Below are 13,476 nucleotides of genomic sequence, written 5' to 3' on the forward strand. Positions count from 1 at the left end.
AGGCTCGGGGCAGGGAAGGCGGGGCCGGGGGAGGGGGCTGGAGGGGTGGCGCACGGGGAGCGGCAGAAGGGAGGAGCAGTGGGTCTGTGGCGTGCCAGAGGCCCAGAGTCTCGGGGGGAGCCAGGCTAGAGGGGCTAGGGGGAATGTGGTGTGCTGGCCGAGGGGGCTCAATTGCAGGGGCAGGCCGCGGCTGCAGCCAGGGAAGCTGGCCAAAGGCGGCCACTCTGCGCAGTGTTCATCCAGGGCCACTGCAGCGGGGAGGCAGAGGCCTGGCCGGAGGGGCTGTGGCGCTGTCCGGCCCACATCTGAGACCCGGCTCCCCCGTCGGGGAAGGGAGCAGCTGGCCAGCTCTGTTCAGCAAGGATCCAGGTCCAAGGGGATCCTGAGGGTCCCACTGGCTCCCACACCCATCACCCTAGTATCTGTAATAGGACCCGACGCCCCTTTCCCAGCAGGGCCAGGAAAACCGTGTGGTCTATGGAGACAATGTTGAGAGCAGCTTCTTTCTCCAGTGGGACCAGATTCAGCCACCCATCTCTGCCGTAGGGTATTTGGGAGAGGAGATGAGGAGCAGCTTCCCACCCAAAGCTGTAGGCGGAAGGATTATTGTGGGCAAACTGCTGTTGTCTCTAGCTTTCCCTGGTAGAAACACCTCCCCCAAGGAGCAGAGCTTGCTCTACCGTGATAGGTACAGGGATTGGGGTTCTTGGGAGAAGAACACTCGGTATTTAAGTGAAATATAAAGGGTTCCACTCAGCCCAACTCAGATACAAACTAAAGAGCAGCTCCTTTCTGTACCTTGGGGACAAAGTTCAAGGCTGGCTTTGACCATTGCACAGCCCCTCCTCATTCAACACAGCCCCACTCTGTGTCACATTGAAGAGGGCTACTGATCTTAGAAGGGCTTCTCTGTCTAGCTAACTCCAAGGAGTCATCCTAACCCCAGTAAGAGGAAATATGGGCTTGTAGGTAAACCAGAGGGCAAGGAGTCAGGAGACTAGGGCTCTGTTCCCAGCATTGCTGTCACCGACGATAAATCACTTCCTATTCTGCTTCCTTGGTTTACCCATATGTTGGGAGGCTTAATTGCTCAGTGCTGGTAAAGTGCTTGGAGATTCTCAGCTAGAAGATGCTAGAGACAGGCAGAGAACTATTATTCAGCATTTACAAATGCCTGAGCTAGAGAGATGCCAAAGGGATATTCCCCAGTGCTGTCTGGTGTTTCATACTGACCTTAGTCAGATTCCAAGGCCAGAAGGAACCACTATGATCATATAGTCTGACCTCCTGTGTAACACAGGCCAGAGAACTGTCCCCAAATAATTCCTAGAGCAGATCTTTTAGAAAATCATCCAATCATGATTTGAAAATTGTCAGTGATGGAGAATCCCCGACAACTCTTGGAAAATTGTTCCAGTGGTTAATTACCCTCACTGTCAAAATTTTACACCTTATTTCCAGTCAGAATTTGTCTAGTTTCAACTTCCATCCACATTCCAGCAGGGGTAAATGAGGGTGCCTTGTCCTTATAAAGATGAGGGTCTCAATGTGGTTCTCAAACATTTTATAAATTTGGCCTCCCAGAAAGAAACAGCATTATCCCCATTTTAAAAATGGGCAAACTGAGGTCAAGAGGCACAGAACAAGGTCACACAGTCAGTCAGAAGCAAACTATGAACAGAACCCAAAACTACTGAGTCTCAGTGTCCTGCTTTAGCCATTGGATTACACTGCCTTTCTAATGCTATCTGAAAGTGCTGGAAACCCTTAGGTTGGGATTATCAAAGGCATATTGCAGTGAAAGGTGCATTAAAATGGCCCCAGATTAGATTGGATACCAACTGAATTAACTGGTTAGTATTAGTAAGGTGCTTAGAAGATCTGCCTGGGGAATATCTTTGAGCATGCTGGTAACCATATGCACATGGGATCACTGTGCCCACTCTACAGCTGTCAGTGTGCCTATGGTTTATCCTTGCATACTGGGCAGGTAGCCATGTTCATGTGAACAATCTGGTATATTTCAGAGTAGCAGCTGTGTTAGTCTGTATTCACAAAAAGAAAAGGAGTACTTGTGGCACCTTAGAGACTAACAAATTTATTTGAGCATAAGCTTTCGTGAGCTTATGATGAAGTGAGCTTTCGATGAAGTGAGCTGTAGCTCACGAAAGTTTATGCTCAAATAAATTTGTTAGTCTCTAAGTACACAAGTACTCCTTTTCAATCTGGTATATGTGTGCATGGTGAGCCCAATATACACATGCAGTATTTCTGGGAATGTGTGATATCATTTGTACATGGCCTATGTATGTATGCCCAGTGGCTGTGTATTTGAAGTATTTGTGTGGACGCAGGCTATGTGAACGTGGGATACTGATGGGTTAGGGTGTGGGTGTGCATGTGCAGTATTTGTGAGAACTTGAGATACCCATGTGTGCTGGGGGTATCTGTGTGAACCTAGGCTCTCCATGGGCATACATGTGCAAGGAGTGCTTCCTCTGTGGAGCGCTGATGGAGTGTCTGGGTGTATGGGGTACCAAAATGGACTGTGTGCACTGGCACAAGGTATGTTTTGTGTGCACACGGTTGTGCGTGTGCAAGTAGGGCACGTTCCATTTGCAGGTGAGTATCCAAGTGCATGCAAATAAGGAAAGGGGGCATGTAGGGCATGTGAACATGGATTACCTATGGGTAGGACCCCGTGTTATTTGCAAATATGAAATAATACAAAACATAATGTATGCAATGACAAACCCACCCGCAATGGCAGTGCCTGGGTGCTCTTCACCCCACGCCAGAACCCCCCCTCCCCACACGTGGGTAAACAAACTATCATGGAATCCCCCGTTCCCAAATAAATGAGCTACAGTATTAGGCAGGAGACTCAGGACTCCGCCCACGGGCCGGGCGGGGACAGACATGGAGGGTCATCATGCCGTGGGCAGCTGACGTGGCGCGGGACCCGTGATGTGACGGGTGCGGAGGACGTGCCGGCCGGAACCTCCCCCCGCAACCGCCGGTGCCACGCACCACCCCTCACGCTGCGGTTGGGGGGCGGGGCAGCGGCTCTGGTCTATGGTTTCCGTCAGGGACGGGAAGCGTTTCCGCCCTGTTTAAAGATGGCGACTACTTTGCCTTCGTTCCTTCCCCTTGCTCTGGCAGCGTCACGTGACAGTCTGTGCCCAATACGCCTTTCTCCGCGGTCAACCCGCCTGCTTGGGCCATACGGCGCTGGGGCTGCTGTGTGGAGTGCGCATGTGCGAACGGAAGGCCGGGCCCGAAGATGGCGGATGATAAGGTGAGAGGGGCGCTGGGAGGGCGGACGGGCTGAGTCGTGCCCGGCGCTCGCCTCACAGCCCGGCCCGGCGGACGCCCCTCGAGCCAGGCAGGAGGCGGCGGTGCCGGTCCCGTCAGCTGGGGTCGGTAGGAGCCGACGGCTCGCTGCTGGGACCCGGGCCGCGACCAGCCGCCTGCCCGGCCCCAGCCCGCGCTGGACCCGAGTTCTCCGGGGGGCGGAGAAAGCTGCCGGTGCCATAAAGCCCCCGGCTTGCAGAGTCCCGAGCCGCCGCGTCTCCTGCCCCCGTTTCGGCCGCGTGTTCGGCCTGGGCTGCGGACGGCGAGGGAACGTTAGGCCGGGGAGCCATTCCGGCAGCCGGCCCGTGCTGAGCGTGCTCGGTGGCCGTAACAGCGCAGGCAGTGCTCGGTAACTACGTAACTGTGCCCCCCAAGCGGTTACCTGAGCCTGCTGCGACCCGTAAATGGGCGAACTCCACTGTTGGGCTACGTAGTCCCTAGCTTTCCCCTACTGCCGCGGGGCGGCGTTAACCGCCCTCCCTACCACGTAGCTGTTTCTGGCGCTCGCATTTTGTAATGCGCTTTGCGCAAAGTGACGCGATTGCAGGGATTTCTGGTTTTATGGGGGGCCTGACCTGTAGCGCATACACCCCATGAAGGCATTCTGTAGGTGGCACAGATCAAGCTCTACTCTCCTTTCTCAAAATTGCACTGCACTGCACTGAAATTGGACTCACTTGTAAATTTCATTACGCATATGACTGTAGAATGTCTGAAGTTGAAAATAATGGGCTTTTGACATAGGTTAAGCCCTTTCAGAATTAAAGTGGCTGAACTAAACTTCAATAACCATGGCATATTTTTAGGCAGTCTTAATTCCGTTCTGAACAAGCCTGAGAAGCCTTAGCTTCCTATCTTTAGTTTGAAAGATAGATCTACCTAAAATGTGACTTTGTCAACATTAGTGCAGTCTGTTGCATCACTCTAGTCACTTCCTGCTGCCTCCTCGGCATGGCCTAAATGCTGTGCCAGAATAGTGGTCCCCTGAACAAAAGGAATTTGACTCCTTGTCATGAAGTTACTGAATTGCATGTTTGTAAGCAGCATACAACATCAAGTATTTTTACTGTGTAGGACCCACGGCCAAAGCTGAAGGATCTTGCTTTTTTGAAGTCTCAATTGGAAAACTTACAGCAGCGAGTGGAAGACGAGGTGCAGGCTGGAGTGGGCCAGGTAAATCTGGAGTTCTTTAACACTTTAGCCCTAGATTAATCTCCCAAGAAGTTGTGCTGTTCTGTGATCTTCCAATAGAATGAATATATCCTGTTCCACTCAGAGTGCACACTAGTTGTATCTCCAAGGAATGCTCGGTTTCACTTGCTTTTCTCGGCAAAATATCGAGGTTATATTTATTTCTTCTGTGGTGATAACATTACACAAGCTTGGCAATAGCGGTCTAGGGAAATCAGTGGAAGAAGACAATGTGTTCCAACTAAGTTTTATGCATTAGGATACACTTTTTTGTCCAAGAGGCTATTTATCCCCTTCTCTCCTTTTTCTCTGCAGGATGGTTCTTTGCTGGCATCTCCATTTCTCAAAGGGTTTCTGGCAGGTTACATTGTAGCCAAACTCCGATCTTCTGCAGTCCTAGGATTTGTGTTTGGGACCTGCACTGGAATATATGCAGCTCAGGCCTATGCAGTTCCCAATGTTGAAAAGACAATCCGAGACTATGTCAGCTCGCTGAGGAAAGGACCAGACTAGAGGAGAATCCTTTGGACAACAGTGCACTCCAGAAACAGCTCTTCTCATCTTAGACATCCTAGACAACTTGGACATGATCTTAAGGGGCTTTCAGGACTGTAGCTATATATGTCATCCTGGCCCATTGTAAAACATGTTTAATACCAGATCAGTGTGAAATATCAGCAGGTCTGATTACAAGAATTATTAATCAGAATACCCTGAAGGTAGCAATCGCAGCTGTCCAGTGCTTGCGAGCTTCAAAATCTGGATGTTGACAACTGCCTTTCTCACTGTAATTTCTTACTCTGCATTCCCCCCAAGTAGACTGGAAGGGCGGCTGTGTCGGATCATCTCTCACGCTATTTTTACACCCCTTCACATATCGATTCCCTTGCCCAGGAAATGTGCTTTGTCTGATTTCTAGGGAGATCTGTTTCTTTCCCTCATGAAGAGCAAACATGTTCCTCTCCTTGCATTGAGCATGTAATGAATAGTTCAGTGTCTTCCTAATTAGACTGTCCTTAAATATATGCCATTTGTTGTCTTTCTCTTTCTCTCCAAGGAGGTGACTTGATTTTTAGAAACACATCTACATCCTGGTATGATCTTGCCTCTACTGAGACTGACCGTGAAAGGACCAGGTGCTACCTTTTCCCCTTTGCTGGAATCCACTGCCTCATGGGAATAATTACTGCAAATGGTAGTGCTGCTGGCTCACTGCTCAGCCCTGCCACCAGGAGGCTCAAGAGAGTGCTGTGGGCACTGATGCTGGTCATGTCTGTTGCTATTTATGGCTCTCATGCTCCCCTCCTGACTCTGTGTAAAGTGGATGGAAAGATCCCATTCAGCGCCTCATCTGTTGTGGTTCTTACTGAGCTGACCAAGCTGGTGCTCTCCTTCGTTTCCCTGCTGATCTGGGACCGGAGGCAGCTGGGAGTCTCACTGTCATGGCGCCATGCTGCCCCCTTTGCCCTATCTGCGCTGCTCTATGCTGCCAACAATAACCTGGTGGTTCACATGCAGCTGTTCATGGATCCTAGCACCTACCAGGTCCTGAGTAACCTGAAGATTGGCAGTACTGCTCTCCTGTACAGCATGTTCCTGCACCAAAGACTCTCTCCACACAAGTGGCTGGCCCTCTTCCTGCTAACAGCTGCTGGGGTGAGCTACACCTATGGGGGCCTCCAGGACCTGCAGCACTCCTCCAGCTCCTCTGAGATGCAGCTGCACGTCACCCTGATTGGCTTGCTGCTCATCTCTGTGTACTGCCTGATATCAGGCCTGTCTGCTGTCTATACCGAAGTCATCCTGAAAACCCAAGATCTGCCACTTACCCTCCAGAACCTGTTTCTTTACTTCTTTGGAGTCCTGCTGAACTTGATTGTCCATCTCTTGAGCAGCAATGGGGCTGGATTCCTGGATGGCTTCTCTTTCTGGGTGCTGGTAATTGTGGTCAGCCAGGCCCTGAATGGCTTGATAATGTCTGTGGTCATGAAGCACAGCAGTAACATCACCAGGCTCTTTGTTATCTCCTGCTCCATGCTTGTTAATGCCCTCTTATCCATCCTGCTCTTCAGCCTGCAGCTCACTGCCTTTTTCTTCCTTGCTGTCCTGCTGATCGGCTTGGCTGTTCACTTATATTATGGAGTCAAATAGACTGCACCTTGCAGCTCTGTGGGAGACATCTGGTGGTGAAGCTATAACTGGCATGTTCTGGGCTATTATGTGGGAGTGGCAACTGCTGGTTGCTTTTTTTGTCTCATTTTTATGTAACAAATGCATTAGTCTGGCCTGGCTGCACTCTTAGAGGGCAGATTCCCTTCAGAACCTGTCACCTGAGGTCTGGGACAAGCATGTGTGAGGCAATAGGACTGCAGCTGAAAGCTACTGGCTATCACAAGCAGACCTTGCCTGTAGCTAGCATGTGCACTGTGAAGAATTGCACTATTTGTTGTGCAGCATGAAGAAGCAGGAGGGGATCTGTCCCAACGGAACGTGACATGTTCATTGCATGGGCTCAGTATGCCGCATACAGGGACTCTGTCCTGCAAGGCCCTGACTCAGCAGCCGCCATTGGTGTCTGCAGGATCAGGCCCAATGTATCCCTTTTAGGGGAAGGGTGAGAGGGCTTCCTGGTGAAGATTAAGCCAGTGATAGTAACAGCAGTTTAATGGGGTTCTCTGTGACCATCTCCCATTTTCCCCTTTTGCCTGAGCTCCTGTCCTCAGGCCCTTTCTTGGAGGGCTTTGAGGGACTCTTTACATCTGAGCAGCACCTATTCCAGCTCCATCAGGGACCACTTGTGTGATGTGAGCTGCTTCCTTCTCTGGCCATGCCTTGTGCCTCCACAATGCTCTGAGCCCTGATCCAGCCGTTACAGATTCAAAGTGCCTTTTGGAAGGGGATAGTCCCGGTTTTGTGCACATCCTCTGCGGTGAGCTGCACTCTGGCTCCAAGGCAGAGCCTTGTTCTCATGCAGCGCTTGGAAAATGTATTTTCCAGACCCCTTCCTGCCTGCTGCTCTCATCTCTGTAACAAAGCACCAAAGAGTCGTCAACTCTTCTGTCAGTGGAAACGATACTTGTAACCGTCTCCCTGGAAAGTTCCAGTGACATGACCAGCTGCTGTTCAGCTGGGGGCCTGTGTGTGCATGGTTATCACTCGCACTCCTTGTGCACGCACACTGGCACATGCCCTTCTCAAAATCTGGCTCTTAACCTGTAGTAGACTCCTGGATCCAGATCCTCAAAGGCACCTAACTCCGATTGATTCCAGTGGGAGCTAGGTGCCTAAATACCTTTGCAGAGCTTAGCCCTGATCACCTGGGCCCCAGTTGGAACCCATCAGGTGAATCTGTCACTAGCATCAGTCCATTTGGAAGGTACCCAATGCCTACAGCTAACTCCTGCTTCCCCTCTTGCCCTTTGGATTGAAGCATAGATCTGTATCTTCAGCATGAAAGCAGCTACATTGAGTGTTAGCAGCATTGTTGAGTGTTAGCTGAGCTGTCAGCTATGATGCGCTGCAGGAGCTGGGGTGGTGGCTTGAAGCCAGAGGAGTTCCCTGTTGATTTGGGAGAGAGGAAAAGAAACTTCCAAAATAAAATGGTTGGAATCATTAAGATGCCCAAAATTGAAGGCAGGGGTGATTGCAGTGCTGGGGCAGGAGCTGGTGTGGCAGCTATGCAGACTGACCCCTCTGTCTAAACACAAAACAGATGCAGGCCTGGCAGTCCCAGCTTCCCCCACACATGCCAGTGGCCCACCTTGAGGAACTCCATCTCTGTTGAGTCTCTGTGTTTTTGGGGCTGCTCAGGCAGGTGGCAGGGCTGCCAGTTGTCAGTCTGGAGGTGGAGACCTGCCCTCTTGAAAATTGTTCTTGCCAAGCCCTGGATTTCTCCATAAATGACTAAACCCTTTACAAGCAACTGACTGGGTAGGAGGAAGGCAGCTCCCTTCTTTGTACCAGCCAGTGTAGGAGCCTGAGCAGTCAGCTTGGCAGGGGAGAGCTTTTTGCTCTGCCATTCTCGGTACCCAACCTCATCAGGGGTCTGCGTGTACTGGGCGAGGGGTTCAACTGTTTCCAGAGTAGGATGTCTGAACAGGGGCTAATGCTTCCTCCCTAGCCTAGAAATGCAGTAAAAGCGCACTTTGAGAGGCAGGGCTGGAGTTTTGGGTTGACCCATATGGTCTTGCACTGCCTTCCCGCTACACCTTTCCGCTGGCCATGCTTTCTCCAATGCACCTGCCTGTTAACCTGTAGAAGCCACCACATGTAGCTGCTGCCTCCCAGGACGGGTCTGACTACATTACACACTCCTGCCAGCTCCAGCTCGGGCTGCCTTGGAGTGTTGTGCTTCCCAGTATGCTGTTGGGCAGGTCCTGTGCTGTACAGCCCAAACTCTCTACCTCAGGGAAGCTGTGCCTCATCTCATGAATTGAGTTGCCCATTTCCTAGTGTGCCAGTCCCAGGCTTGCAGTTCCAGGCTGGGGCGGGGCAGGGCAGGGGGCAGCCGTTCCTGCTACAGGCCTCTGATTGCCACTTGACCTGGAGTCCCTATGGGAACAGTGCAGCTGTATGGGGCTATTGCCCTGCTTCTCAGCTGATGCCTGCAGAAGTGCACGTTTCTGAGAGTGACTATTTAGTCTGTATAAATGATGGATTTGTATCTGGATTTGTACTACCTTAGGTTTGACAAGGTTCAATTCCTGTCACCCCCAGTGCGCCAGACAGCAACGCTTACCCTGGTGCTGGCTGTGGTATTAAAACCTGCACTTTCCTAGCCCTTGTGACTGTCTTGTTCCTATCTGCTTGCTGGCATGGAGACTGGTGGGATCAAGCAGGCGAATGCCCAGCTCCCAGCCTGACCTCATTTTAATGTGGGTGTCTCTCACGATTGGAGCGAAGGGCCCTTCTTCAGTGGAGCGCAGCATCCTATTGGAACGTGTGAATACACTGTTTATTGAGAATCTCAGTGGCTTATTTCAGCTGGCAGCAGCCTGAGGGAATGAGAAACCTGCCCTGGGTTCCTGGTCCAGTTGTCTCATGCAGTTCATTTCCCACAGTATTTCAGCAGTGCTTGCCAGTCCCACAGAAGCACAATTCCCCACACTGGTGCCAGCCCTAGGCCCCTGGAAAGAGGCAGTGGGCCTTTGTTCAGCCTTTCCCCTGTGGTGCAGAGCTAGCCCTTGCTCTGGACAGCTTAGCAGAACCCTGTCTGGGTCCACTGACAGTGACTACCCATGGAACTGCTCCCAAATGCCTGCGTCTGCCTGCTCATGCTCTTCCTGGGGTCCCCTGTAGTATGCACAGCAAGCTCTGTATGTCTCTCCCTCCTTGTTGGCTGAATTCAATGGGGGAATAAACCGTTGAGAAAAACAAGCCACCCATATGTTTGCTAGGCACCCTGCCCCATAGGTAAAGCACTTTATCCCCTCCCAAACCTTTCCGGGGAGAGGGGAGAAGGCTCCACTTGCTGTTGGCACTGTAGGTGCAGGATGCATATGGAAGGTGCAGTAAGCCCTCCTGCTGAGGGAAGGGCCTGAGCTTAAGGTGCTGTCTGTAGTGCTGTCTGTATAGGCTGTGATCAGGTTGCCCATCCCCCTGGAATGAACTGGGGGATTCATTTACACTGCAGTTAAATGCTGTAGTGTGGCTGGGACCTAACTGGGGCAGAGCCCTGCAATGGTCGAGGCTTCAAGCCACTTAACTGCTGCCTACATGGCAGCCTTACCCCAGGCTGTAACGGGGACTCCTGCCTGGGGGTCGGTCCAGGCCAGCAGTGAATGGCTGGGCTGTGGTGGACGCTCAGGATAAGCCTGTTTCAGTGGACCAGGAGCATCTTTTGCAGCATCCTAAATGAACAGGGTGTATGGCTGCTCTCAAGGCCTAGGCCAGGCGGGCTGCACGTGCGTCAAGATCAGCAAGGGTAATGGGGCTAGTTCTCACACATGGGGGTGAGGGGATTGAGGCTCTAATAGAGAGTGTGGCCTAAATGGTCTACTTCGAGAGCCTTCAGCTAGTCCCTTAACTCCAGATTGGGACACTTCCTGGAGTGGCAGGGTGTGTGGCAGTGCCAGGGCCTCTGCTCTGATGAAAGGCTGTGGGAGCTGGGGGCTTAACAGCCCTGCATGTCAGTCCCTCCCTCAGATGCCTAACGCCAGGTCCCAGGGGGGTGTATTGGCCTCTGCTGCAGGGAGACATTCCTTAGGTCCAGAGGAACTGTGGCTGGACTCTGAACACTGCACTGTGTCCTTTAACAGCTCCTGACAGCCCTTGGGCTGGAGCCAGGGCCAGGTTTCTTGCTGACTTGTGCAGCTGCTTCTGCTGTGTGTGATTTCTGGACATGTGAAGCTGGACCTCAGTGGGTATCTCACCCCTAGCAGTTGGGAGCAGCTGCCAAGTTCTGCACTGGGCTCCAAGCCCCTGTTACGTCTTGCCCCATTGCTGTGGAAAGGAGTTGGGAACAGGGTCACAGCGCACTTCCCACTGAGGGCTTAGAAGCTGATGGGAGTTGTAGCTTTATAAAGCTACGTTTGCTGACGCTCTGCTCTCTCCCAGCCCGGTTGGGGTGAGGGGAAGGTGCTGTATTGAGCTAGCAATGTGCTCACGTGTTGCCTGCTCAGTCCCCTTATAATCTCTCAGGGCCAGTCTGCCATTGCACACAGGCAGCTCCCCAATGCAGCAGGTGCAGGTAAAGAGCTTCCCAGCTGCTCAGAGACCTGCTAAAACACCAGAACACCTGCTTGGCGCTGTAAGAAAGGCTGGCCCCGGAGTTACCCACACTGCATCTCCTCCCTGGAATGATTGGCAGGCATCACCCCCTCCTCCCCCGCAACCCTCCAACGTCCACTCCCCCAGGGGTGGAGGCAGAGCGCTCTGGCACAGCACAGCTCACTGCTCAGGAGTGTGGGTCTGTCTGCGAGGCGCGCTCAATGCAGGCCAGTTGCCTGTGTGCACGGAGCTGCTGATTCTGCGCAGACAGGGAGATGGCATCCTGGAGGGCCTCCTGTAGCAGCTTCCGGTACCGTCGATCCAGCGCATCAGTCTGCTCCTCTGAGAGGCCCCGATAGGCCCGAAACACCTGCAGAGAGCAGTGAATCCCTTTACGATACAGTGCCCCAGCCCTGCCTCTCAACCAGGAACGGGGAACAAGTGAGCTGTGCCAGGCCAGAGCTGTGGTTTGTGGGGTTGGGGGCAGGATCTGGAGTTGCAAACCTCTTCTTGTTCCCATTCAGAGTAGCATTCAGTAGCCCAGCTTGGCCAGTGTGTGGGTGTCACGATGGCTCAGCTGGGGCAGGGAACTTACCCAACTGGGCAGGGCAGAGAGTTTCTCCCGCTCCTCAGGGCAGGCTCAGTGACTGGGGGAGGCTTTTCCTGTGCCCTTCCCTGTCGCTTTTGTACTGTAGGGAGCAGCACCAAGAGGGGGAAGATGCCGCCCTTCTTCAGAAGAGCAAGTGTCACAGTAAGCACCCCCTGCATGGTAGCCCTGCCAGCTGCCTTATCCTGCTCGGGCACTGTGGCTTCTCTCTGCCCATCTTGCTCTCACAGAGCTGTAAGCTGGGGAATTTATTAGCAATGACAGCTCCTCAGAGCATGAATGCTGGCTCCTGAGTCTCCTGTGGGGAAGGCCTGCAGGCATCTAGCTAGCTTATCGGCTTCCTCAGTGGGCTGCAAGAGGCTGTCAAGATACATCCCAGGGCCAGGCAAGATCACCCTGTGGAGAGGGAACGCAGTGCTGTGGGGGTAAGGGGGCTAGCAGCCTGATGTCCATTGCTCCCATCCCCCCTGCCTCAACCCTGACCATGAGGGGCTGCTCGGTGGAGCTCCATCACCCCATAGCCCTTGGTGTGCTCTGCTGAGCCTGTCAACAAAGGGGACAGCTAGTGCCAAATGATTCTGTGACAGGAACGTCTGTCCATTGGGAAATAGGCCGACCAACTCATTGTCCATGGAGCCCTAAACAGCCAGTGTGGGGACTGGCTTCCACTGCGCTGTCCTGGGCCATGCCCTGATCCCTCCCCAATCCCCTTAGTATCTGGACACAGAGAATGACAGCTTAGCCCCTGGTGACCTGTAGCACATGTTGTTTCTGAGCCTCCATTTCCAGTCTGTGCTGCTGGTACAGCGCCTCCAGGTCCTCCTCTGCCTCGGCCCATTCCCTCCGCAGTGCTTCGAGCTGCAGGGCCAGCACCGCCTTCTCCTTGGGCCAGCACCGTGCGTCCCGCTGGGCAGGAGGGAGCTGGGAGAGAAAGCTTACAGGCAGGCTGTGGGGAGTCACCCTTGTCCCAGCAGAAGGGATGGGGGCCCTGCTCAAACCATGAGGCTCAGTCTGAGCTGGCTTTGTGAGCTGGGCTCACACAGAGGGCTAAGAAGGGGTTGTCCTGCTCCCTAGCCATCCATCTCGGCATGCATAGCGCCAGGATGCTGGACCTCTTCTCACAGAGCAGCCATGGGGAATGCTCCTTCCCTGACATGCTTTTGCTCTGGTATCTTTCTGAGTCCTGTCCTGCCCCCCAGGAGTCACCGTTGCCATCCAGTTTGAATTGGGCCTGAGGGAGCAGGACCAGGAGGGTCTGGAAAGCTGTAAACCAGCTCAGCGGCTCATCTGGACAAGCACAGCCTTTCAGCTGCCTATTGGGATGGGATGGTCCAAACCTCAAGGGCAGTCCCCCTGTCCCCTCCCACCTACTCCTCCCGCCCCCAATTCCATCCTTCCCGGAAGCACAGCAAGGTCCCCTTTGCCCAGTCTCCCCTCTCCAGTGAATCATCCCATCTGCTTGTTACCCCCATGCCTAAAGCCCCCATTTGCTCCCAGTGCCATAGGTTCAGCCATCCTGCAGGTGCCTTCTTCCTGCCTCAGGGACAAGGAGTCTGTGGGTTTTGTCTCCTGGTTTCCTTGTCTCAGAGCTGGCAGGAGGTTGCCCCCAAAGATGC

At 53.1% G+C, this 13,476-nt stretch overlaps 3 protein-coding genes across 3 annotated transcripts in view; 2 read left to right on the forward strand and 1 right to left on the reverse strand.

Annotated features, from left to right (window-relative positions):
• The first annotated feature begins 3,146 nt into the window (after positions 1-3,146).
• Positions 3,147-9,322, forward strand: LOC119859910 (SLC35A4 upstream open reading frame protein). The gene is made up of 3 exons (XM_038412753.2): positions 3,147-3,298; positions 4,429-4,527; positions 4,861-9,322. The coding sequence occupies exons 1-3, from the start codon at positions 3,284-3,286 to the stop codon at positions 5,056-5,058; spliced, it is 312 nt and encodes a 103-aa protein (XP_038268681.2). The 5' UTR covers positions 3,147-3,283; the 3' UTR covers positions 5,059-9,322.
• LOC122455361 (probable UDP-sugar transporter protein SLC35A4) lies at positions 5,719-6,696 on the forward strand. The gene has a single exon (XM_043490837.1). The coding sequence runs from the start codon at positions 5,719-5,721 to the stop codon at positions 6,694-6,696; it is 978 nt and encodes a 325-aa protein (XP_043346772.1).
• Positions 9,323-9,481: 159 nt separating the features above from the next.
• Positions 9,482-13,476, reverse strand: part of LOC119859909 — a 40,951-nt gene continuing 36,956 nt past the window's right edge. Inside the window, exons 16-17 of the mRNA XM_038412752.2 lie at positions 12,614-12,781; positions 9,482-11,623 (exon numbers count right to left, since the gene is read on the reverse strand). Of these exons, the coding sequence (XP_038268680.1) occupies positions 11,441-11,623; positions 12,614-12,781 (351 nt within the window). The 3' untranslated portion in view covers positions 9,482-11,440. The remainder of the gene's footprint in view (positions 11,624-12,613; positions 12,782-13,476) is intronic.

Source organism: Dermochelys coriacea, chromosome 8 (assembly GCF_009764565.3).
Source record: "Dermochelys coriacea isolate rDerCor1 chromosome 8, rDerCor1.pri.v4, whole genome shotgun sequence".
In the NCBI taxonomy this organism is placed as follows: domain Eukaryota; kingdom Metazoa; phylum Chordata; order Testudines; family Dermochelyidae; genus Dermochelys; species Dermochelys coriacea.